This window comes from Mus musculus, chromosome 15, assembly GCF_000001635.26.
Source record: "Mus musculus strain C57BL/6J chromosome 15, GRCm38.p6 C57BL/6J".
NCBI classification, from domain to species: domain Eukaryota; kingdom Metazoa; phylum Chordata; class Mammalia; order Rodentia; family Muridae; genus Mus; species Mus musculus.
Window position 1 is genome coordinate 91,263,152 of NC_000081.6, and position 26,799 is coordinate 91,289,950.

Sequence of the window (26,799 nt, forward strand, 5' to 3'; positions counted from 1 at the left end):
TACAACTCATAATTTTAAAAAAAATTATTATTACTTTTTTTTTACAGTCCAGTAGTTACCCTCCTCCTGGTCTGCTCTCCCACAGTTCCTCATCTTATTCCTCCCCCCCTCCCCCGCCCCCAGTCTCCAAGAGGATGTCCCACTCCCCCAACCCCCTGCCAGGCCTCCCCACTCCCTGGAGCCTCAAGTATCTAGAAGGTTAGGTGCTTCTCTCATTGAGGCCAGACCAGGCAGTCCTTAGCTGTGTATGCGTCATGGGCCTCAGACCAGCTCATGTATGCTTCCTGGTTGGTGGCTCTGTGTCTGAGAGAGCTCTGGTTCCAGGTTAATTAAGACTGCTGGTTTTCCTATGGGGTTGCCCTCCTCCTCAGCTTCTTCCAGCCATTCCCTAATTCAACCAAAGTTTTCCTTTTAGTGCTTTACTGCAGTGAATTGGTTGGGTTTAAGTATCTGCATATGTCTCAGCCAGCTGCTTGTTGGGCCTCTTGGAGGACAGCCATGCTAGGCTCATATCTATAAGCACACCATAGCATCAGTTAGTGTCAGGTCTTAGAGACTCTCCTTGAGATGGATCTCAAGTTGGGCCAGTCACTGGACTGCCTTTCTTTCCCTCAGTCTCCTCTTCATTTTTGTTGCTGGAGTTCTTTTAGACAGGAACAATTCTGGGTCAGAGTTTTTGACTGTTGGATGGCAACCCCATCCCTCCACTTGATGCCCTGTCTTTCTACTGAAGATGGACTCTACAAGTTCCCTCTCCTAACTGCTGGGCATTTCATCTAAGGTCCCTCCCTTTGAGTCCTGAGAGTCTCTCACCTCCCAGGTCTGGTATTTTCTAGAGGGTCCCCACCTCCCGGGGTTGCATATTTCCATTAATTCTGCTGGTCCTCAGGGCTCCTCTCTTGCCTCCATTCCTTGATCATGTTCCCCTTTTCCCATCCCCCTCCCTTCTCCCACCCTCCCTCCCTCCTGTGATTTTGATGAGATCACAAATGCCAGCCCAGACTACAATACCCAGCAAAACTTTCCATCACAATAGATGGGAGAACAAAAAGCCAGAGAGATTCCATGATAAAAGCAACTTTAAGCAGTATCCTCTGCAAATACAGCCCCACAGAAAGTACTAAAAGGAAGACTTTAATATGAAGAAGCTAACCAGACTGAACCAAAAAAAAGAAATAGTATCAGACCAGAAAATCAGAAGAAGGAGTGGGGACACACATCAATACAATAAAACAATGAGACTCAACTAACACTGCTCATTGATAACTCTCAATTCCCCAATAAAATGACACAGATCAATGAAATGGTTTTGAAAACAGAATTCATTCCTCTGCTTCATCCAAGAAACACATCTTCCACTTTCTCTCATCCCTCCACCATGTAATTACACACTGAAGTGACTCTAGTGACTCCTGCTGCAGGGGTGGGCCATGTGGTGGCGGGAAGGCTTCTGGGTGTCATCTGTCAAACACGTTTTCTAACATTAAATGAGGATACTATATTGTACTCAGAGAAAGCCTTCTTGAAGTCGTACTTTCAAATATCATGTCACTATGTGAGAAAAATGCCCACAGGCATCATGTTTAATAGAATTCTCTTTGAATCTCATTCTTACACCCTGAGATATGACAGACATATAACATTCCCTAGAATTTATCAAAACAACAGGGAATAGAGATCCATTTTAACTGAATGTGTTACAAATTTTGAAAAATTTTTTGGTCTATTTTTTGATTTTGGAGGGACATTTGCAAAGAATGCAGTAAAGTTTTATCTATTCAGAATTTTTTCCCCTATTTGTTTCCCATTTTTCAGTCAGTTTTTTTCCTGTTTAAATATCCATCTCCATGAGTAAATTTGACTTCTTATGTATAAACTACAGTTTAAGTTTTACAAGTAGTAGGCATAATCTTTTCATGAATGCTTGTTTAACATGTATTAGATCTTAGTTTCAATCCACAGGACTCCTCACTAAAATATATTTTATTGAAATTATATATGTTACTATATACATATGACACACTAAAAGGCAAGCACCAGTAACAAAATATTTTAAACTCAGAGTCAGAATATCTATTAGAACCAGACTCCAATAAGGCAGACACGTTGGAATGACAAAATTTAGAATTTGGAATACTTATTACTAATATGTAGAGAGTTATGACAGAAAGAGTAGACAAACCATGATAGTGGTCAGGGTATAAGCAAAGAGATGGGAAATTTTGAGAATGTCTCCAATGACGGTGTTTAAAACCACCATCCCAGAAGCAAAGAATGTTTTTTGGTGGACACAATAGCAGACAGGACACAGAGCATATAATGACCTGTGAGCTTGGAACATCCAAGCAAAACAGAAAAGGAAAAAGGACTGAGGAAAACAGGACAAAATATCTGGGAGATGTGGGACAAGGACAAGGGGTTTACTGCATCAACAATGTGAAGCCCAGAAGAAGGAGCAAGAAAGAACAGAAGTATTTGAAGGAATAATGACTTGGCATTTCCTAATGTCACACAAAGCTAGCCATCAGTCCACAAAACACAGAGAACCTTCAGCAGGATAAACACAAAACAAAACAAAACAAAACAAAACAAAACAAAACAAAACAAAACTCCTCCCTTCTTTCCAGGCACATAATATTCTAACTGACAAAAATCACAGAAAAAGCCAAAGGAAAAGTAATCAGATTATATCGGAACAAAGACTTCTCCAAAACCAGAAAGGCCTAAAAGGAATGGAGGGGAATTTTAGTTGGTTAGAAAAAGCACCAGCATTTAATTATGTATCATTGACACGCTTCCTTTCAAACCTGGAGGAAAAACATTTTCTCAGACAAACAGGAACATCAGGAATTCTATTGCCAGTCTCCCTGCTGCCCCAACACTGTTAGCAGAAAGTCATAGAAAAGGGGAATTATGTAAATAGAAACTTAGAACTACAAAAGGAAACTTAAAGCCATGTATGGAATGAGTGGGGTAAAGATATACAGTTTTTCTTTTTTCATTTTGCTTTTCTAGACTTGTCTCACAGATAAATTTGTTTAAAATAATGAAACCTGCGCTGGAGAGATGGCTCATTGGTTAATAACATTGCTGCTTCTTGCAGAGGACCCAAATTTGATCATTAGCACCCAGAAAGCGGCACAGTACCATCTAGGGAATCTCCACATACCCTTCTGGACTCTGCAGACACCGTGCACACATCTAAGAAAAACACTAATTTACATCCAATAAAATAAGTAGATTCATGTCCAGTAATAATAATAAAATCCCTCATATCACCTGTATTCGGTTTCCTTTCCAATCTACTCCCTTCAAGCTTCTTTTCCCTGTATCATGGGGTCCTTTTTATTTTCCTGGCCTGTTGCTTCGTGGACTTCCATGTAACTGTCCGTTGCTAACAATTAAAAGTTAAGATCCACGTAAGAGAGAGAACGTGCAGTATTTGTCTTTTTGAGTCTGGTTTTCCTGACTTCATACAATATTTTTCAGTTCTATTCATTGTCTTGCAAGTTTCGTAACTTCATTCTTCTTTGTAGTTGAATGAAAAGTTGGCATTGTTATATATGCCATTCTTTCTTGGTCCACTCACCTGTTCATAGACAGCTAGGTGATGCCGTGCCCTTACTGTGATGAATAAGCAGCAATAATCACTACCGTGCGAGCCTTTCTGTGGTAGGTTTAGGTTTTAGGTATATTCCACAGAACAGTGGAACAGGTCTATGTGGTAGTTCTGTTTCTAGCATTTGGAGAGATCTCAACATTGTTTTCCCTAGTGTAACACCAGTTTGCACTCCCGCCAACAATGAACAACTCCCCCTTGGAGTTATTCTTCTCTGTGGGTGAATAAAAGTCTGTTGTGTACATGGACTTGGAGGCTGCCTGGACCAGAGACATCAACATGGCCTCAGGTGGCAGCTCAGCCCATGGGCCTTGGCAAGGCCACAGGCTTTAGCACAGACCACAGATACCCACACAGCCCTTGGTGTAAACATGCCACAGACGACATTTCAGCCCAGGTGGAACATGGAAGGGATATCTCAGGGTTACTGACAGCGAAGTAGACAGAATAGCATAGTCGGTTGATGTCTGCCTAGCTGTAGTGGTCTACGGCTTATCATAAACATAAAGGTTTGTGTCCTTTATTTGAGAACTAAATGACCTAAGGTGGGGTAGAAATTCCCAAATAATATTGACTGCAACATTTGCTAGGAAAGACAGTAGAGTGCCTGGAGAGATGGCTTGGTGGTTAAGAGCAATGGCTGTTCTTCAGAGCAATTCTAGCAGTGACATAATAGTGGCTCACACCATCTGTAACTTCAGGTTTTTTTGGGGGGTGGATCTGATTCCCTTTTCTGGCCTTTGCAGTCACCAGGCATGCACATGGTGGACAGACCTACATGCGGGCAAAACACCCACATACATTAAATTAAAATTAATAAAAAAAACCCAACAATATGTTCTGTGTACAGTTCCCACAGTGTGCTCACTGTGTGACCTAGATGCTAAAATCCAAGATGAGACCTGAAGGAAAGAGCATAAGACAGTGAATTATCTTTGCTTTTATTTGACTGTTTTCTTATACAGTTCTGGCACTGGCACTTTCTTTAAAAAAAGATTATAACTCCATGTAAATATTGAGGTTCAATAAAATAACTTAAAAAACATTTACATGTATATCACTAAATCTCCAGAAAATAGACCATACTTTAGATACAGCAGAGGCTAGCATGATTTGATAGAATGGGACAGTGGCAGTTTCCGAGAGATAGTCCGTCTTCACAGGTGGGAATGGAAAGACTAAACTTGCCAAGGTTTGTCAAGTATTAAACCGCAGATAACATGCACTAGAAAATGAAATACAGTTCAAAATACATACACCTCTGACAGCAAGAGACTCCTGACTGGATAGAGATGTATGCTTAGAGTTTCTAGATAGAAATTAGAACATTTGTCACAAACAGTACTGTAACATCAAGGGAGACACAGCACAGGGAGCCACCCGAGAATCTGGATATGTATATAGGTCTTAGATTTCTACTTTGGCTAGAGTTAAGATCATCTTGTCTAAACTTTAAGTGATATGGGAGGTTGAATTTAGCAAAATCTTAGAACTTTCTAAAGGACTGATTCATAAGTTTGAGTACTTATTATCTGCGCAGTCCATTTCTTATTTATATGGACACGACAAAAAAAAAATCAATCCTATGAGCTTAATTGGTCTAAAATGCGAATATTACCTGTAAACCATGTCAATGAAGGCCGTTGACCAGGTTACTAAAGTGTTCTAGATTGTACTGTACACATATGAAGATTTAGAGAAGTATACTGTTCTGAACACACAAGCCCATTAGGATAATGATAAAATACTTCCTGGTACATCCGAACATGAGTATCCATAAAGCAACTCTCTGAAGATGATTGGCACATACGCACTGTCTTCTCTAAACTGCATACAAGGAAGAGTTGAGCAGGTAGCTAGCTGTTGGCATTTGCAGCTGGTTGTGGTTTCCCAAGGAGGCAGCACTACTTGGAGAACTGAATGACCCTGGCTGTGCACGAGGCCAGGATTGGTAGAGATTTCTAGGCTGAAGGATGTTAAAAATTAACCCAGAGAATAATTCTGAGTCCTTTTATAGGCAGTCGCTACTTTTGACCTGTGAATTTCATCTCTAACTTTGCAGTTTAAGGTAGAATGTAGAACTGTTTGCTAGAGAGCAGCTGCCAGGAACTCTCTACCCTTGGCCTGGTTTTTACCTTCTAATCCTTTTGTTTCTAGTTAGGGAAATGGTCCAAACTTGATAATTGAAACATTTTCACACACGGTTATTACAGAAGACATGGGTCGCGCTGTCTAAAACACCACCTCACCCATGCCCCGAGAGGTATGATTATTAACAATGCATTACAGTTTTACTTTGCTCTTAAAAACTAAATGGGTCAGGTGTCAGTTCCTCCCCAGTCTTTCTCTCTGTTTAGTGGACACTGGAGTTACAGCAAAGATCCATAAATTCTGTGCTTTCACTGGTCTCCCACATTAGAGTGAGTGGCAGTTGTTAAGACTGGACCTAAAGTGTGTTTCATTGATAAAACTGTTGAAAAGATTCTGGTGGTTTTACTCCTGTAATTACTATTTATTTAGATCTTCTCCAGGTATATTCAAAGCCATGTTTTGGATGCTGACCAATATAGGTGTAGCCAGCAAAATTATTACAGATGTCTATATGGAAGAAAAATATTAAGGCCCAATCTTTACAGGCCAGCGCTGTAACACTGAACTGTCTCCCAAGATCACAACATCAAGTCTTTTTGACATCATTTCCAGCCGTATGTGCTTACATGCATACAAAATTATGCATTCTTCATTCTCCTGCACATTAGCCACCCTGCCAGACTGCAGGCCTGTTCAGGATCTTCTTCACCCAATGTTCCCAAAGGAAAGACACCTGGATTGGATTTGGGACACGTTTCGAAAGAAGCCTATTACTGCAGTGGCAAGTACACTTATTTAATATGTCTATTTTAACACATCAGGTCAAGTCATATCATATAGAAATTGTCCCACAAAATATACATTTGATGGTTTAATAGAAGAGGTGTTTGATAGAATAAAAATCTGAAAATTTAATGTATTATAAATGTTCAGCAAATCTAAAAGTCATATCTGGATTATAGAAGGTTCCTTTTCAAGTATTGAGTTGCTTTTTTACAAGATATGAATAAGTCTCATATGTGCCTCTCTGTCTTGTATGTTAGAGGTATGAGTTACCGTTACTATATAGATAATAAATAATTTTTAGAAATGATGAAGGGAACAGGGCAGGAAGGATGGGGATGATTTCCCAATATTATGTTAATTTAGGGACATAAAGCTGAGAATGTACTTGTTTTTATGTCAGCGAGAACAGGTCACACCTAGCTTTCAGGACTAAGGATTCTAGCTGCCCCTTTAAAAAAAGGTACCCTGTGCCAGCTCTGTTGAGATACCTGTGTGCTTAAGGCTATGTGGACCTCAAAGGGAAGAACTGAGGCAGCGGGTTGGGCAACTCAGAAAACTCTATTTTAAAAGGAGTACTTTACTCATTTTTTTCCTTCCCATAATATGCTAACTGTACCACATTTGATCTTGTAAAATGCTATTGAGTTAAGAAATATCTTCAGAGGTCAGAAATATCCAATAATACATCCTGTTAAATAATATCTTCTGCTCTAGAGAAAAAAACAGTACTAATATCCTCTATAAATAAATTTCAAAGCACCTAATTTGAGGAAAACTTTTCCAAAAATATTATATTAGTTGGTTTCTAAAAATAACATTAAATAATCAATCAAGACCCTCTTCTTTTGGCTGCAAGATTGGTAGGGCAGGAAAGTGACTGTGTAAGTACCTCTGGTGACTAGGGGATAACTTCCTTTACTTCAGTTTCTGCTTGATAGTTACAGTAAGAAAGAAGCAGCAAGAATAAACGTTTTGAAATTGGCAGAGATGCTTCATCTATCACTAGCCATCACTCACCTGGGCATGTACCTAATTAGATGTTTAGACCATGGTGTGCAGCAGCAAAGTGATGTGTTCCTAACTGGTCATTAGACTCATCCATAGCTTTAGAAGAACAGGCAAATGACTTTTGTGAGGAAGTAATTTTGTTTGTATCACATAGCTCTTAGTAGGGTGGTAAGACTTAGGAACTCAGGGTTGACTGAACAGAGAAACCATCGAATACTTTGAGAGATACAAGAGAAAATCAACACGTTTTACCGACGGTGGCATTAGAACCTCTCTATGTCTTTTTCCAATGGAGAAACCTCCATGTCTCTAGACAGAAACCAAACCATGTCTGAGATAAAGTGGCAGACACTGCTTCGAATTTTCACTTGTGTAGCAAATTACTAAGAATGAGAAGAGAACACGGGGTTAAAGTAGCTCACGTCCTCAGGGGGAAATTGCAAGTAATTAGAAGTGAGGTGTGCTCCTGTCCTTCGTACTAACCAATAAGACATCTGGAGGAAGAAGTCCTAGGGTTTAAATGAAATGTCAATAACATCTCTGCCACTGACTTCTTTCCTCCTGTGTATCAGAAAGAGAGAGCCAGACAATCTGCCAGCAGCTGTCATTCAACACCAAGGAAGGCACAGGACAGCGGGAGCCAGGGCGTGACAACGAAGAGAGTCTGGTGTGGAACTGACCCTGGGATACAGCTGACCGCCTGGCACTGCGTCACGTTTACAGTTGCATTCTGAAGTAACGAACGAACCAGGATATATTAAAAATCTGTTCTTTCTCACTTGAACAATAAAATATACTTATCAAAACATGCTAGCGTGTCTCTGCAAATATACTCATCACTGATGCAAAAAAGAGTACGAAAATAACCCTTAAAAGGCCTGCTTTGGATAATGTTCAAAAGATGCTGTATACTCAGCCTCCGAGGGAATTTCCATATCTGTGTTGGAGAAGCCAACCTCTGGAACCCGAAGGCAAGAGGGACAGCTGTGTCCTCATAGGACTTCTGAATTTGTGGATGGAAGTTTAGATGGCATTCACTTTGTGCTGATCAGAGAAAAGCCACTACCTGATATGAAAATTTAGGGTCAATAGGCCATGTTTTGACATTAAATATCTTTAGATCATCTTAAATAATCCTTTATAAATATACATATATAATCTGCCTAGATTATCACTGACTGTGTTGCCACTAATAATTATATGTGGTTTAAGGAGACAGGGATCCCAAGTGAAGTCACTGGGTACAACAGTAATGTTTAGACTGTCTCAGGAAGGGCGTATACACATTTGCTTAAGAAAAAATCTGTTTGTTTTTTAAACATTTCTGTGTATGAAAATAAACATCACCACGGTTGGATTTTTCTGCTCATCAAGTCTTCTGGAATATGGAGTCGTTTGTAAGGACTGTGGGGAGACTCAGCTTGCGAGCAGGGCAGTGACCAACCGCTGGCCTTCCCGCCACGTTCACTTCGGTAACTAAAAAGTCATTGGTCGAGAGTTACTCCACGTCAGAAGCGTCGTTGTCGGAGAGATGATAGTTGCTTCCCTTCACGCGGATGTACTCAATGTACCTCCCTTCATCCGAGTCGGCAGCGCCACATGAACATAGCCGGTGGTCAAAGAGCGATTCGATTTCCTCCAATTTTTTCCCCTTGGTTTCAGGGAGGCAGCCATAGACAAAAAGCAGTCCCACAGCGGCGAATCCGGCGTAGAGGAAGAATGCTCCTGCGGTGGGAAAAGCACATGTTGAACAGCCTTAGGTGGGGTTTCGACTCGAACATAGCTATAGTTTGAAATGCAACCGAATGATGCCCGCCAAACTGCTTTATCTGGTTGTTTCAGTCCCGTGACTACAAAACAAAACAAAACAAAACAAAAAACAAAAACAAAAAACAACAACAACAACAACAACAACAAAAAAACCCAAAAAAACAAAAACAAAAAAAACTCAAACCATCCCATAGCAAACGGAAGAAAAATAACAGAGCAGGCTCAGAGATAAAGTCATCTCAGAAGTTGCCTGCAGATCCCAAGCTGTGGAGAATTGCTCTCCCCTGTTTTCTCAATACTCTGATTAGTATTAGAAGAACCAAAGAGCCCTGTTACCATGGGCATGCACCGTGTCTGTTTCATGTTCTCAGAAGCATGGAAGGTCAGGAGAAATCTAGATTTCCGGGACCTGGTACAGTGATGGTCTGCTGAGTTAAGGGCTCCGTGGAGCTCGGGACAGCTCCCTTCTCCCTGTTTCTTATGCTCACACGTGGAGATCATCCTGTGCCTTTCTCTTAAATTTCTTTCTCAGTCTGGGATATGTGAGACCATTATCTCTACAAAATTAAACACCTCAAGAAACAGACCCCACCCAAACCAGATTCCCCCTTGAAATGCAGATTCCCAACGGGCAAACAGCATCCAGGTACTGAAGAGAAAAGCCGAACTGAGCTGAGGACGCCAGAGCAGGCAGGTTTGTTGTTGACTGCGGGGGTTCCAGTGAGCCCTGTGGTTAAGCTGTAGGGCAGGGGACGCAGGCTACTACTGTACCTTACAGTCAGACAAGGATGATAATGGAGGCTATAATTCCTCAGCATTTTTTTCTGAGAGAAATCTTATGGGAATCCTCTCTTAAATTCAAGATTAAAACCAGTATCTGGGAAATACACTAGAACAGTCAATGAGCACGTTTCAGCTTCTTCCTTCCTTCCTTCCTTCCTTCCTTCCTTCCTTCCTTCCTTCCTTCCTTCCTTCCTTCCTCCCTCCCTCCCTCCCTCCCTCCCTCCCTCCCTCCCTCCCTCTCTCTCTCTCTCTTTCTTTCGTTTTTGTTTTTCGAGACAGGGTTTCTCTGTATAGCCCTGGCTGTCCTGGAACTCACTTTGTAGACCAGCCTGGCCCCGAACTCAGAAAGCCACCTTTCTCTACATTTCAGTTTCAATACTCCAATAATGGATAACTTTAGTATACGGCTCTCTATGGGATTCATTTAGCTGCACATGCTATGCACAGGTTTTGTGCTGGTTTTACCCTTATTATTCTTAGTAATGAGTGCCATTGAACAACCTTACAATGCAAGTCTAAGTCCTGATGCTTAGGAAGGATTCAAAACTTGAGATCTTATAAAACAAAAAACTAACAAACAAACAAACAAACAAAAAAAAACACAATTGAAAAAAAATGGAGGAAAGAGGATATGGGTATTTTCATGGAAATATAGCATCAGGATGCATATTTACTAATCAGGCATATAAAACTACACTTTCATAAATCATTAGCCTACAAATTAAAACATGAGCCCCAAAGTCTAACCAGACTGGCCACATGACCCCACTGTTAGTAGAACTAAGGGGCCAGGGTATTGACTGGAGGGAAGCATGGCTTCTTCCTCCCTGAGCACTCCTGACAAAAGCCAACTCAGGCCCTATCTAAACCACACAGTCCGCTGCCCACACTTTTTTTTAAGAGGTCAAATTTGCTCTCACATTTCTTTAAACCCATGTGGTACACGTAAGGGCACGACATGCAAAACTACTGAGAAGAGCGGTCTGGTGCCCTCTGATGCTTCCTACCTCACCTCATCAACGAAGAGCATTTTGCTAGTGAAAGTTTTAATGCATGGGTTTTTGTTATGCAGGTCGCTATAAAAAATGTTTCTTGGACTGTCAGCCTATACCGAGAATGCTTCATGTATGTAAGCATTGTCAAGAATCATCGGTGACAAGGAGTGCCTGTCATTATGCCATGAAAACAAGTCTGTGAGCTCAGTGAAACAGTTTTAGCTGTTAAAAGGTATAGAGCCGGATTCTCTAAACATACCACCAGCTTACCATTTCCTTCCCAAGAAAACAAATGTTTCTAGATCAGCGGTTCTCAACCTGTGTACCATGACTATTGGAAAACACATATTTATGATGATCTTAGTAACTAAAACAACACAGCCACAAAATTACAAGTCATGAAGTAGCAACAAAAGTACATTTATGGTTAGGCATTCCTTAAGACCACCGAGAATACGTGTTTACTGATGGTCGTGACCCACAGGTTAAGAACTGTTGTTCTAGATGTTCCAAGTAGGAGAGAAGATAACGAACCATTGGCGTCAGAGTACTAACTACAGCAATACTGTAGCAGAAGGTCCTGAAGACAGAGGAAAGAGGTTTGTACCATTCTTCACAGGTGTCATTCTTACACAGGTGAACATGATGCTTGCCCTTCTAGTCCCCTGGCAAGAGCCAGGAACACAGTGTTGGATGAAGCACAAGCCTGGCTTCTTGGGCCCTCTGGTATATATGGTAAAGGTAGGGGTATGCCCAGAGCATGCGATAGGAGGCCTGCTGGGGATGCATTAGAAGGGACTAGACAGATAATATTTTACATACATCACATGGAGATATGAGTACAGTGACTTTACATTCCATCTTTAAAAAATCCTATAGGTGCAACAACATTATGAACTAACCAGTACCCCAGAGCTCTTGACTCTAGCTGCATATGTGTCAAAAGATGGCCTAGTCGGACATCACTGGAAAGAGAGGCCCATTGGACTTGCAAACTTTATATGCCCCAGTACAGGGGAATGCCAGGGCCAAAAAGTGGGAGTGGGTGGGTAGGGGAGTGGGGGGGGAGGGTATGGGGGGCTTTTGGGATAGCATTGGAAATGTAAATGAGGAAAATACCTAATAAAACATATAAAAAATTATCCCAACTTAATATCATCACAACTGATAAAATCATGTAGACAAGGCAACTATGTGTGTGATGGGTGGAGGGCTGGGAAGGGACAGAACAAGATCTTTAGACTTTAGTAAACACAGGTTTGAAATCGATTTGCAAAGAACTTCTGTACTGTGCCATTACCCACCAGTGTTTCTCTAAAGCTGCAGTCTCTACACAGTTTTATTTCAAGGCTTTTGTTTCTGGGTCTGAAAGTGGTTAAGTGCTGGGCCCCATGGTGCCAGAATGCATGTCCTGGCTGGATAGATGACTCGGTGAATGGCACAGTGTCCTACATGGGTGAGCTATTCTCAGGCTTACACTCTGCTTAGGTGTGGGGCTCCAGCCTTCCCAAGGGGCATCTCATCAGCCCTGTTTCCGGTGCCTTATCATTTTCTGTTTGCTTCCTTGTTAAACGGGAAGCTGTGCTGTAAGGATTTCTATCCTGGCAGGCATGGGGATGCTCAGGGATAGAAGAATTGTGGGGTTGGGGGGCACTCATAAGCACTTGGAGACAAGAAGCTTAGGAAAAGAGAGCTCTCCCAGACACATTGTCCAGAACTCTTGTAGTGGTGAAATATGTACAGAGCTACTATGTACAGACAAAACATAAGCATGTAACTGCTCTCACAAATCCAGGGTATCTAAGGATAGAGTACTAGAAATAACAGTGAAAGGGCACTGAAAAAAACCATGCTCTTACCATAGTATGTAAGATACTCTGCTGTGTGTAAAAAGGTCAAAGAAACCAGCACGTTGAAAATCCAGTTTATTCCAGCTGAGCACGCATTTCCTGTACTTCTTGCCCAGAGAGGATAGATTTCAGAGTTCACGGTCCAGGGCATTGGTCCCATTCCTGAGAAGTAAATAATGAAAGCTACAGTAAAAAAAAAAATCACCTATGGGATGAAACACAGTAGCCTGACTCTTCCAAGAGGGGACAATGCAAATGCAAAGAGGTGACAAGGGGACAATGCAATGCAAAGAAGTGACAAAGCCTTGCTTACCAGGTGCAAAGAAAACAAGGTACAACACCAGGCCCACGAGTGCTGTCCAGGAGTAGGGGGTAGGGCAGAAACTGTAAGCCCAGTGAGCACCTTCAGCTTTGAACTTGGTTTCATTATCACACCTGAAAAACAGAAATCAGTTCAGTGTTTAGGACATAGCTGTAGACATTAATGTAATTATAGTGGATGACTTTGGAAATTCTTCAACGTCCTAAGGGAAAAAAGGTGAACATATGTTTTTATTTGTTTTTAGAAAATTCAAATCTTATGTCCTGAACATACATATGCAAATAGTCATATTAAAATGAGAATAAACTGTAGAGTATACATGTAAATCCACACCATTGGAGTTCAGTATAATTCGAGTGGATGGGTCATGCATTGTTTCTTACCCAACTGCCACAACTGAGAGAGAGAGAGAGAGAGACAGACAGACAGACAGACAGACAGAGACAGAGAGACACAGAGAGAGAGAGACAGAGAGACAGAGAGACAGATGGAAAGAGTGAGAGACAGAAACAGACAGACAGACAGACAGACAGAGATAGAGAGACACAGATACAGACAGACACTGCCTGGCAAGGGCTTGAAAACATCAAAGCCTATTGCCAGTGACACACCTCCTCCAACAAGGCCACACCTCATTCAATGAGGCCACACCTCCTAGTCCTCCCCAACAGTTATACTAACTGGGTACTGAGCATTCAAGAATATTACTGTATGGGGGCCATTCTCATTCACACCCAAATACAAAATACATTCAGTCCAATGCCAAAAATTCTTCATAGCCTTTTAGTGCCATTACTGTTTAAAAGTTCAAAGTCTGTTCTGAGACCCATGGCAATCTTTAAACTATACTTCCTATAGAATCAAAATCAAAAGAGCAAGTAATTTCCAATGTACAATGGCACAGAATATACATCACCACTCCAAAAGGGTGGAAAGAAAGCATAGTGAGGGAACACGGGTCCAAAACAACAGCAAAATCCAGAAGGGCAAACCCCAGAGTTCTGTATTTCTATGTCCAAGGACAAATCTCTCTTCAGAGATCCAACTCCTTCCAGCTTTGTTGCCTGCTACTTAGCTTTCCTCCTTTTGGGCTGGTCCACACCCTGTCTGAAATACTCCTTAGCAGGTATCTCAAGGGCCTGGCATCTCCAGTGTCTTGGTGTCTCCAACATAACCCTGGCTTTACCATCACAACCTCATTCTGGGATACCCCTGCCTTGTTGTAGGCCTCAGCAGCTTTCCCTAACTGTAGAGGGATATTCTACAACCCTTTTCATGTGTCATTCTTGACTCTAAATCCAGAACCACGTGACCAGAGCTGACAAGCTCTGCTGTTTGTTGGGGCTGGAACCTGGCTCTTTCCTAGAATTACATTTCCATAAACTTCCTGTTGTTTTTTGGGCCAAGGAAATCCCTTAGTGTTTTCCTTTCACAGATTGTTGTCAGGAGAGTATCATTCCTATCCTTCCACTGGGCAACAGGCTTTTCATTATATGTCTCATCTCCTTGAGCACAAGACTTGGCTACATTTCCTGGTGTTCTCTTTCTCTTCAAACTGTACAGTTTGTATCTTTCTTTGCCCTCCTTGCTCCTTTTCATTATTGATCTGTGAGAAGTGGCCATCAGGGACTTAGAGAGGGAGAGTTGGCCCCATCTCTCACCTCAGCAAAAAAAAAAAAAGGAGAGCTGGCCCTGGTGATGCGGGCACAGGAATGAGTGGCTGGCTGACCAACTTAGCTTCCACCTGGGTCCAGATTCAGCTTTTTGAGTTAACCTATTCCAATATCTACCCTGTCTATGAACTGCTAGAGCAACTGACAGACAGACAGACATATCCAAAGCTTCAGGATCACCATGACAGAGGGCAACAACAAGATATCTGAGAGGAGAGACCTGGTAAGGATTCAGTATTGATAGTGTAGTAGAAACCAGAGGCTTCAAACCAGACCAAGGACTCATCGCAATGAACATTTGCAACTAAATGCTGTATGGGCAAAAGGCTATACTGTACGACACACTGTGTCACACCACCGCTTACATGGCAAGATGTTTTTTGTTTGGTTTATTATTTTTTTTATTCTTTATTTTTGCTGTAGGGGAAATTGTAAGGGTGGATATGAAGGGACCAGGAGATGAGTGGGCCTGGGGTGCATGAAGTGAAATTCACAAAGAATAAAAAAAAAGTTTAAAAAGTTTAATGAACATTAATAACCAGGTGACACAGTTAACACCAAGCGATCTTAAAGTTTCCTCTGGAAATGGCATTAATTCAAAACTCTTCAGTTTAGCTTCAGACGTATTTTTCACTCAAGGGTAAAATGCAAGCATATTCTTTGCCAAAATATCACAAGAATGATCTATACGCTAGTTGATAACATCCTTCCCTATAAAACATGTTGAGCAGGTCCTGAATATTCCAAACCACCCAGAGGATTAATGTCTTCCAAGTTCCTACTAGAATGGCCCATCAAGTTCTGCTTGAAGCTTTCAACTCTCTTTATAGTTCAAAATCACAAAGTATTTCATATCCCTCCACATTATAGCCTGGTTCAGACCTATCATAGTAATAAATACCCCAGTCTCTGGTACCAACTTCTGTCTTAGTTACTGTTCTAGTATGGCGAAGATACACCATTATCAAGGCAACTCTTATAAAAGAAAGGATCGCCATGATGGGAAGCAGACAGGCATAGAGCTAAGCTAAGAGCTTAGCAAGAGGTTTACATTCTGATTTTCAGGCAGGAGGAAGAGAGAGGGTGGAGGGGCTGGGCATGGCATGGACTTTTGAAACAAGTCCACTCTATAATATACCTTCTTACAAGGCCACACTTTCTAATTCCCAGCCCCCAATGATTCCACTAACTAGGCATCCAGCATTCAAACATTTGAGCAATGATGGGGGATTCTCATTTAAACCATAACTACCAATAAAACAAAAACATGCCAAAACAAAGCAAAAGGAAACAGAAGTCCACAAAATTACCATTGAGTTGGTTTTGTGTTGGCCAACTAATCCTAGGTTTGATGCCTCCCCTTTAGAATGGTTGATATACTCAGTGAAAACTGTTTGTATTAGTCAGGGTTCTCTGGAGTTACACAACTTAGGGAATGTCTCTATATATTAACTGAATTTATTGTAATGACTTACAGCCTGTCGTCCAACTAACCCAACAGTGGGTAGCCGTGAATGGGAAGTCAAAAAAAATCTAGTAGTTTCTCAGTCCCTTGAGGTTACTTGTTTTAGCTGGTCTTCTGTATTAGCCAGAATCCTGACGATGTAGGTTCCAACAGATGTGCTGGCAAGTAAGTGCAAGCATGCAAAGAAGAGTGCGTCTTCCTTCTTCCAATGTCCTTGTGTTGGCCTCCAGCAGAAGGTGTGGCCTAGAATAAAGGTGTGTAGCACCATGCCTGGATCTGGAGCTTGCTTTGTCCTAGGCTGGCCTTGAACACAGAGATCAGTCTCTTGGGATTAAAGGCATGAACTACTTTGTCTGGGTCTAAGCTTTTTATGGCCACCATTCTTCAAGATCTCCGTGTCAGTATCCGGTGTCAGTATCCGGGTCAGAAGCCTGTGTCCTCCAGCCTCAGGATCCATTTCTGGATTGTAGTTCAATCCAGATGTAGTCAGGATGACCACCAGGAACAGTTGTCACACTGATTTTGCCTTTGCCAACAGTTACTGACTACAGATACCCTCTCAGTTAAGGGTGTACAATTCCCCCTCTCAGTGCTGGAACTGTGTCTAGCTTGAATCTGTACAGGGCTTGTTTATGATGTAAATCTCTGGGCATGAACCCTGTTGTATCTAGAGGACAGAGTTTCCTTGCGGTCACCCATCACTAAGGCTCTTTAATTTTTTCAGCCTCCTCTTCCACCTAACTTCTTGAGCCATGAAGAGAAGGATTTGACTTAAAAAGAAATGTAGAACTTAGTTTTCCAAAGTCTCTTACTCTCTTCTAATTGTCCAGTTGCAGATTTCCATGTTACTTCCCATATACTATAAAAAGCAGCTTCTCTGATGTGGGTTGAATGAGGCTCTGGTCAATGGGTATAGCTGTATGTCTTTAGGAGTCAGGCATTTTATTGATATGCCCTTTAGCAGAATAGCAGGACTTCCTCTAGCTCTGTGAACTACATGTTCTTAGTTTCTTGGAAACCTTAGTAGTGTCAAGAATGGGTTCCATCTCATAGAGTGAGCCTTAAGTCCGATAAGAAAGTTGTTCCTTCCCCCGTAATACTTGTGCCATTATAGTACCAGTATGTATAATGGGCAGGTCGGTATTATAGCTGGGGGATCGTGGTGATTATCTTTCTCCGTTTGTAGTGTGCAGAGTACCTTCCAGAACCATGAATGCTAGCCGGTCGGGGTGAAACGTGTAGCTGGCACTGGTTTTTCAGAAGACCTTTAGTGTTAGTTGTCCCTCTCCACATTCTCTCCTCTCCCCTTCTCTCCCAGTCCTCTCCCTATCTAATCCTCTTATTTTAGTTTCTTCTTTGTCTTTCCATAACAATATATTATAAAATATATTCTTATTCCTTGGAAGAGTCTCTCCCCACCCAGTGCCTTATTAGGTACGTAACCTCAGTGGGTGTCTTTTCTGATTATAGCACGCCTATCAAAGGCTTAAAGCTAATATCTATACATCACAGAAAACATACAGTATTTGCCATTTAATGTCTGGCTCACCTCACTCAGATTGATTTTTCTTTTTTAGCTCCAATTGCTTACCTGTGAATTTCATAATTTCATTTTTTAACAGGAGGATATTATATAACATTCTATTTGTGTAAATATACAGTGATGGTTTGTATATCCTTGGACTAGGGAGTGGCACCATCTGGAAGTGTGGCCTTGTTGGAATAGGTGTGACCTGGTTGGAGTAGGTGTTTCATTGTAGCTGTGGTCATAAGATACTCACCCTAGCCTGGAAGTCAGTCTTCCACTAGCTGCCTTTTGATGAAGACGTAGAACTCTCAGCTCTGCCTGCGCCATGCCTGCCTGGATACTGCCATGCTCCCACCTTGATGATAATGGACTGAACCTCTGAACCTGTAAGCCAGCCCCAATTAAATGTTGTTTTTTATAAGACTTGCCTTGGTCATGGTGTCTGTTCACAGCAGTAAAACCCTAACTAAGACATATACATACCATGTTTTCATTATTTTTGCATTAGTTAATAGATATGTAGGCAGTTTTGAATTTCTGGCTATTCTGGATAGAGCAGCAATAACCACAGAAGAGCAAGCGTCTCTGGAGTAAGATGCAGAGTCTGTTTGGTACATGCCAAGCAGTGATGTAGCTGGATCTTGGGGTGAATCCAATTCCCAGCTTCCCTAGGCACCGCCTCACTGATTTCCACAGAGGCTGTACAAATTTGCACTCCCAGCAGAAGTGGAGTACACGTTCCCTTCTCACTGCATCCTAGCCAGCATGAGTTGTCTTTTGTTTTATTGATCTTGGCCATTCTGACTGGGGTACAGTGAAGTCTCAAAGTAGTTTGACTTTGCATTTCCCTTATGTCTAAGCACGTTGAGCGTTTCTTTAAGTAATGCTCAACCATATCGGTTTCATGTTTTGAGAATACTCTGCTGAGATTTGTGCCCTATTTGTAACTAAATCATTTGTTTCCTCGATGTTCGGTGTTTTTAGTTCTTCATATATTTTATACACTAACCATCTATCGGATGTGTAATTAATAAAGGTCTTTTCCCATTCTGTAGGCTGTCACTTTGCCTTTTTAGTTTTATGACACCTTATTTATTGTTTTTCTTAGTGTCTGTGCTTTAGGTGTCCTGTTTAGAAAGGTCAGTCTGTCTGTCTGTCTGTCTGCCTGCCTGCCTGTCTGTCTGTCTGTCTGTCTGTCTATCTATCTATCTATCTATCTATCTATCTATCTATCTACCTACCTACCTACCTACCTACCTACCTACCTACCTACCTACCTAATCTCTGCCAGTGGTTTGTTTCAAGCCTATCCATTGCTTTGTCTCCTGTCAGATTCGTGTCTTACATTGTGGTTCTTGATCCATTTAGATTTGAGTTTTGTGAGGAGATAAATATGAATCCGAAGCAGACAATTTTGGTTTCTTAGGAGAGTCATTTATGTTGGATGGTGTTTTGCTGGGGCAAACTCAGGAAGGATTGTTTTCCTGAAGTAGACACCGATGAAAGTATGTTTTGCTAAAGCAAGCACTGGAAAGGACAGGTGATAAAGGATTCCTCACTAAAGGCATGCATGATTGGTTTGCCTTACATTGTGTTGTTAAGCTCCGTTTGTCATAACTCCATAATGAGAAACACACACACACACACACACACACACACACACACACACACACACACACAAACCAAAACAAACAAACAACAACAAAAACAAACAAAAAACCTTCTTGTGAGCTTCCTGCAGTATTTTGCTGCTTCTGTGGACTGGGGCCGATTCACAGAGTGATGTCAGCTGACACAGATTCACGTGGAGTTTTGCTAAGACAGACTTAGGTGCTGAGGCTAGACACATGGTGAGGCAAGACCCATGGAGGTTGGTTACACAATGTTTGGAGGGAGTATAAATAGGACTCAACTGACAGTGACAGAGGCTTGGCTTGCTTGCCTAGCTAGCTTTGCGACACTTCTTGGTCTTGGGTCTTCACTGATCTTCACTTCATTGAGAGCAGCACAGCCAAGAACTTCTCCTGGCATAACTTCTCCTGCTAACGCATGCCACTTGGCTGAGGCCTGGCTGTTTCTGCTAAGTTGTGCAACCGCTGCTGATGTGTGTTTGCTGTCCCGACACTACTGAACTGGACTGCTGGGATATCCGTGAAGTGTTTGCGAGTGGCTTGAGCTGCCACTGCTGACTCCTATGAACTGAACTGCTGCTCTCCTAACAAAATAGATGGGATTTGCTCCAACGAACAATTTCTAAACAGGTCTACACCCTCCATATCTTAATAACCTTTCTTTTCCACTACCCCTGGTGGGTGGTGGGCTAGAAGAAAAGTTATAGCATTTAAGAGCCATTTTTAAAAGTAGGGCACCAATGTTCCCACAAAACATTTGACTCCAAGTTTATCCTGTCTACAAGAAATAAGAGACAGGGGATGGAGCAGAGGCTGGGGGAATGGCCAACCAATAACCAGCCCAACTTGAGACCCACCCCATGGGCAAGCACCAATCTCTGACACTATTAATAATAATCTGTGATGCTTGTAGAAAGGAGCCTAGCATAACTGTCCTCTGGGAGGCTTCAAGCAGCAGCTGACTAAAATGGATGTAGACACCCACAGCCAAACATTGGGTGGAGCTTGGGGACTCTTATAGAAGAGCTAGAGAAGGATTTCGGGCCCAAAGGGGGATGGGAACTCCACAGGAAGACCATCAGTGCCAACTAACCCTGACCCTTGGGGGTTCTCGGCGACTGAACCAAGGAAATAGCATACACAAGCTGGAGCTAGCTCCCCCACCCTGATATATATATATATATATATAGCAGATGTGCAGCTTGTTCTTCATGTGGGTCCCCCAACATGGAGTGGGAGTTATCCCTAAAGCTGTTGCCTGTCTGTGGAATACATTCCCATAAGTGGGCTGCCTTGTCTAGCCTCAGTGGGGAGAGAATGTGCCTAGACCTGCAGAGACTTGATGTAACAGAGTAGCGGGGATACCAAGGGGGCACCTTTACCCTCTCAGTGGAGAAGGGAATAGGGGATGGGGAAGGGACTGTGTGAGGGGGTACTGGGGTGCAGAGACTGGGATATAAAGAGAATGAAGTATATTTTTTAAAAAAATCTTAACCTCTAGGCAGCACAGCTCTCCGTGGAGCTGAGCAGTCACTGAGCAGTGAATGAGGCTCGTGTGTTTACAGGGTTATGAGCAGAAAGCAACAGTTGACATCTCCTGGTGAAAATCTTCCACTCAATACCCTCCACCTTAACTTCTCGCCAGAGACAACACGTTTTGAGTTATTCTGCCGGTAAGGAAGTAATGAAGAAGGAAATGAAGCCAAGAGAGAAGGAAAAGACAGGAATAAAGGCTTCAGGCAGACAGGCTCCTGGAGGGGTGGGGGTGGGGCTGGGGGCAGGGGTGGGCGATGCTCACAATCAACGGACATTTCCTGAAAACCTCTATTTGCTATTTTTCTCACCACAGTGCTTTGCTCAAAGTCTGTGTATTTTAAGGGGAACGGTGTGTTGGTCAGCACAGCTTTTACTGCCAGGGTGAACAGAGAGAGAGCCTGTCACTGTCTGTCATCCCTGAGCGGATGTCGGGAAGGCGCGCCGAGGCACCGATCTGGTAGAGACATAGATTCAGAAGCGCATAGACAGCTAATGACTGAGGCTGTGATATCACTCTGGACCTTCACAGCCCAGACACGAGACATTTCAACCGCAGAGCCAAGATGTGTGTTCTGAACACCGCGGGGCTGCGTGTCACCTCCGCTCTGCAAGAAAGTCCTAGCCACTGCTAGTACCACTGGGCGCTCCTGAAAAGATCAGGCAGGCAGACACACGAGCACGGTAGAAGCTGTGCTGTGCCAGGGCTCGAGCCCGTATCATCCTGGCGCAAAGTCAGAAAAGATGATCCAATGAATGGAGGGCGCGTGGAGGATAGAGCACGGGCCCATCAGGCATAGGACGTAAAGCTGACGGTGAGCCCTGTACCGTAATATTCACACCGGAAAATGTCATATGCCCGCTATTTTGTAGGAGACAAAAAAAATAAAGACTAAGTAAAAGGGACAACTTTTCTGGCTGCGTGGGGATGAATATCCACTTGCAGAATGACCAGACTGAAGCCTGACACAGCCCAGATAAACCAGTGAGCTTTCCTGGCTTGCCAAAGCCCCATACTCCTTCAACACTGCGTTAACAAATTAATCACTGTCTGAAGACATGGAAAGCATGGGACAGTTGTCTCCCCCATCAGATTTGACAGTTTTAAATCAAGAAGCCAGGAGAGGAATTAAGCAAATACAGGGCTCTGGCTGCCCTTACCCCTGAGAACACACCCCTGCCCTCCTACCCAGGACGAGCCTCCCGGACCATTCTATTCACAACAAATGTACTTGGTTTAATGGTGTATTGTACAGAAGGGGGCAGAAGAGAAACACAGCACATATTTAAAACGCATAACCTCACATTTTTTTTTTTACATATTGAAAACCTTAGAGCTTTTTCTCTCTTCTCCAAAGAGGAAACATTCTTGAATCTGACTTTGGGAAAGGAACAGAGTGTATTCATTAATGAGGTGATTTCCTCGTTTTATTTCTGGTGCATAGGACTTCATGTAGCTGTCATAGGCAAGTTATTCACCGCTGTAATCTAGTCATCTCTGACTTGCTATAGAGCCTGTGTGATACCTCTCTGTTCTGCTGGTAACCGACCACTGTAGACCATGAAGAAAGCATGCCCCAGTGTAGGGAAATGTCAGGATAGGGAGGCAGGAGTGGGTGGGTTGGTGAGCAGATGGAGGGGGGATGTAATAAGGAGGTTCAGAGGGGAAATAAGGAAGGGGGATAAAATTTGCAAAGCAAATAAAGAAAACATCTAATAAAAACAAAACAAAACAAAAAACCTAAAACTAAAAAATAGAATCCTTTATGTTAACAGCAGTTGTACAGCCTTTAAACTCTAATTACAGGTCTACAGATGACCACAGTATGAGCCCCTCACTTGTGACAGGCACACCATGCTAAAGAAAGCACAAAAAGTTCCCTAGTGCCTTATCTGCCCACATTGTATTTGGTTTTGTACTTTTTTTTTTCTGCCTAGGATTGTTACATAAAAGCAATTTGGGGGAAAATGACAGTCTTTCTTTAGTTTTGTTTTGTTTTGTTTTTTTTCTAGCACAAAAGAGACCTTTAAAATTCCTAAGCAATTGTATCAATGATGTGGGTAAATTCAAAGCATTAGAGACAGAGCTAAAAGTTTTTTATTTTTATTTTTAAATTTAGACTTATATATAAATTGCGGCACCAAGAATTTGTACCAGTCATTCATACACTCTAAGTATGAAAAAAAAAATGCACAGAATCTAAGCAGACAAATGGGAAAGGTTTCTCAGGCCAAGGAAGAGTCAGTGATAGTTGGCTCAGTCATTCTGATCCCAGTCAGTGAGGCAGAGTGATGTCACATCATGCCATAAAAGAAGCCAGTGGGAGAGACTGAAAACTCCACTCCTCAAGGCTGGCGTAACAAACGATGTGCACGCAAAAACGCCTATGCGGGACAAGCGAGCTGGGAGGGTTTTAACTTTCTGGGAAAAAGACATCATTGAGTCTCTGACCTTTAAAAGGTCTGCTCTGGACCTCTCGCCGTGTGTCCCTGGTTTAATTCTTAGTTCCTGGACAGAAGAACCTGAAGACTCTCATTAGAGGCCCTCGGAATGAAAGTATACCGTAAAAACAAAATTCTAGGCCTTTAGGCCCAGGCTTGGGAAAGTGACCTCTGTGACTTAATGCTCCAAGGTATGCTAATCATAAAACAGATAGCGACATTCCTCCACCCACCCGCTTCCTGGGTTCAAAGAGTGTTCATTCAAAGAAAGTCACCCCGACCATTGCTATGCAAATGTACTATTGTTAGGGGCTCTTAGAAACTGTCTTGGGAGATAACTGGAACAATTACCAGGTATTCCTTGTGACTCTTGTGACTTTGCACTTCCTTGGGACTCTTAACTGGTATCTTTGGTATTTTCCAACAAAGCCCTCCCCACTTCCTTGAGTTGTGATTTCTTCCTTTAAATACACCCTTACCCAGCTACTTGGGGCGCCACAGTCCTCTACCCCTGCGTGGTGTATGACTGTGGGCCCAAGAGCGCTCTTGAATAAAAGTCCTCTTGCAGTTTGCAGCAAGACCGTTTCTTGTGTGATTTGGGGTGTCACCTCTCCTGAGTCAGAACGTGGGGGAGTCCTCACGTTGTGGGTCTTTCAGGAACACTGATGGATACCTCCAACAGATATGGTAAGCTAGGAGGCCAAGAGGTGCGTGAGGTTTACGGTTCTAATCCCTTAAAAACTTCTGTTCAGCAAGAATCCCAGAATGCTTCTCTTCTCTTCTTTAACAAGAGCCCCACCTTGCAAGCCATGTTGTCTGCCTACTTTCCCCTCCTTCCTTTCATTTTCATCTGTGAAGCTCAGAGACCTATTCAAGTAGCTGGGGGTGGTGGAGCAGAGGCTCTGACAGTAGCCCAGCCCACTAGATCCAATCCACATCTCCTTCCGCTGCAACTGTGAGATGTAGTTTTATCCTTAAGGTTATCCTCAGGTCCTTATCCCACTGACCTCATCCTACGCCAAAGTACCCCAACTCATATCTCAGAGGTACCCTGCCAGACGCAACCATATCTGTCTCGTGGCCACTGGTAGGTGCCAGTTATCTGAGCTTGCCAAAGATGGTGCTGTTTATGTAGTCACAGTCATTATACCAACATGGCAGTATGAATGTGGCCACAGCCATAATGCCAACATGGTGGCATTTATGTAGACACTTTCATCCATGGCACATACAACTGCTGGCTTTCCCAGAACCATCTCTTTCTACCCTTTCTACTTCCTCTCTCTCTCTTTGTTTTCTTTTCCTTCCCTAGGTCCCATGGGGACTGGCAGACTGGCTCCAGACTGCTCATGCTCCAAACCTTTGTGCTCCAAGGTTCTGTCTCCGAGACACTCCTGCTCTTAATTCCTACATGTAGCCCACAGAGGCTTATGGTCCACAGAGGGGGAGGGACTGCAACCACGTATAGGATGAGGTGCTGAGCGGGAAGTGCGGTGCAGTGCAGTAGCCCACTCCACCCCAGGATTCTGATGGTCAATAGGTTTGTGTGTTGCTCTTGCCACGGGCCCTGTGGGTTAAATACAATCCCTGATGTTGTCATGGCTGGCTTGAAAGTCGGAAGTTACAGTACAATGGGCCCAGGGAGATGAGGAATGAGATGCAAGCCATGGCGTAGCTTGAGGGGCAGGAGAGCAGGCTAACAGATGTCTAGGGATTGGATAGGTGGGCTCAGTATATAGTAGGCTGGGCTGCCACTCTAGATGACTTCTCATCACACTCCTTCCTGGTTCCCCTTGTTCCCATTCTTTTTATTCCTCCTAGTTTACCCCACTGATAAACTTTTATCTTTTCCTTGTTTATTTACTGTAGAGAGTTTCATTCCCAAAGCATGGGTTTAGTCTTACAGGTCATAAGACATCCCTCTGAGCATGGGGTTACTATCCCCCCTCTCCCAGCATGAGAGTCCAAATAAATAAATAAATAAATAAATAAATAAATAAATAAATAAATGGTAAATATCATAAGATAAAGCAGAGATCTTTAGCTAGGATGGCAATCTGGGTAAGAGGCCATCATGCAAACAATATCCTAGCAACCCAAATAAATGTTCATGCTTGCTGCTTTGGAGGCACTTAAGGCAGAGGTATTACTTCACTGAGGTCAAAGAAATAAGCCACGGGATGCTTATCACAGGGACTATCAATATTGAACAGCTCAAGTGATTGGTTCAAACCCTAGCACGGGAAGAAGAAAGCCTAGAAGGGCTTAGAAGCTCAATCTAGTATTGCTAGCCCTCTTGTAGGGCACACATAGCACCGGAGATGCAGGGTGGGTGGGGGTGTAGTATGATGGACAAGGGAAAACGCTGAAATTGCTAAGAGTATCTCAGGGACTCCCCATGTGGGCAAGAGGGCCCCCTTTTCTTTTGTTTCCCTTTAAAATCATGGGGAATTTACTTTTAGTTTGCTTGGATTCTGCCAGGAGAGGGGACTACACAAAGGGAGGTCACAAGGAGACATCTCTAATGCCTTCAGTAACCTTTGCTCATAAAACAATGGGCGATGAGGTTGAGGAGGAAATGGGGTCACCATATTCTTCCTACTACTCAGTTACCAAGAAGAAGGAAACTGAGCCCTGCAGACCAACAAGGCATGGAAAGGTTGCCTTCTTGACTAAAGACAAAAAGAAGCCCTATTCATAAATCTATTAGTATCTATAACCATTCTTAATGTCCCGTTGTCTTCATTATCTTCTCGAACTACTGGTCTCCATGACTGCAACCTCATACTGTTTTTTGCCTATTTTCTCATTGGGTTCCCTTTTATAGTTATCCTTTGTAATTTTTCTGCAAGTTCAATAGGTAAGCATCCTATCACCTTTCTGGGGCAGCAGGTTAGCGTCATTGTGTTACGTCTGGTTAAAACTTACATGTTTAACACCAAGTTTGTCTCCTTTAGGATATGGTGGCTTCAGGCTTAAACTCCTCCTTTTGATACAGAGATTTCAAGCAAGGACCCAGAGCCTCCCCTCCAACCAGCAGAACAGGGAGTTTCACGGGGAAGGGAATATCCCCCTCATCATCAAGTATAAAGTCATAGACACGGGTCACCATCCTTAAGCTCCCTTCCAATCATTCCTGAGGCCACAGCTCTAAGCCATGCATACTGGGCTGGGATTGTGGTGGTCCAGGGACCTTGGAGCCATTCACATTCCTGTAAGCGACTCCTTGTCCACCATCCTGTAAATAAGTTCAATAAACTGACTGGATCCCTAAGCTAGGTTTGGTGGAATTGTTTCTTTGGT

At 42.8% G+C, this 26,799-nt stretch overlaps 1 protein-coding gene across 1 annotated transcript in view; it reads right to left on the reverse strand.

Moving 5' to 3' along the window:
- Positions 1–4,539: 4,539 nt before the first annotated feature.
- The window catches only part of Slc2a13 (solute carrier family 2 (facilitated glucose transporter), member 13), a 305,571-nt gene continuing 283,311 nt past the window's right edge, over positions 4,540–26,799 (reverse strand). The window contains exons 8-10 of the mRNA NM_001033633.3: positions 13,216–13,337; positions 12,912–13,064; positions 4,540–9,229 (exon numbers count right to left, since the gene is read on the reverse strand). Coding sequence (NP_001028805.2) covers positions 9,003–9,229; positions 12,912–13,064; positions 13,216–13,337 — 502 coding nt within the window. The 3' untranslated portion in view covers positions 4,540–9,002. The remainder of the gene's footprint in view (positions 9,230–12,911; positions 13,065–13,215; positions 13,338–26,799) is intronic.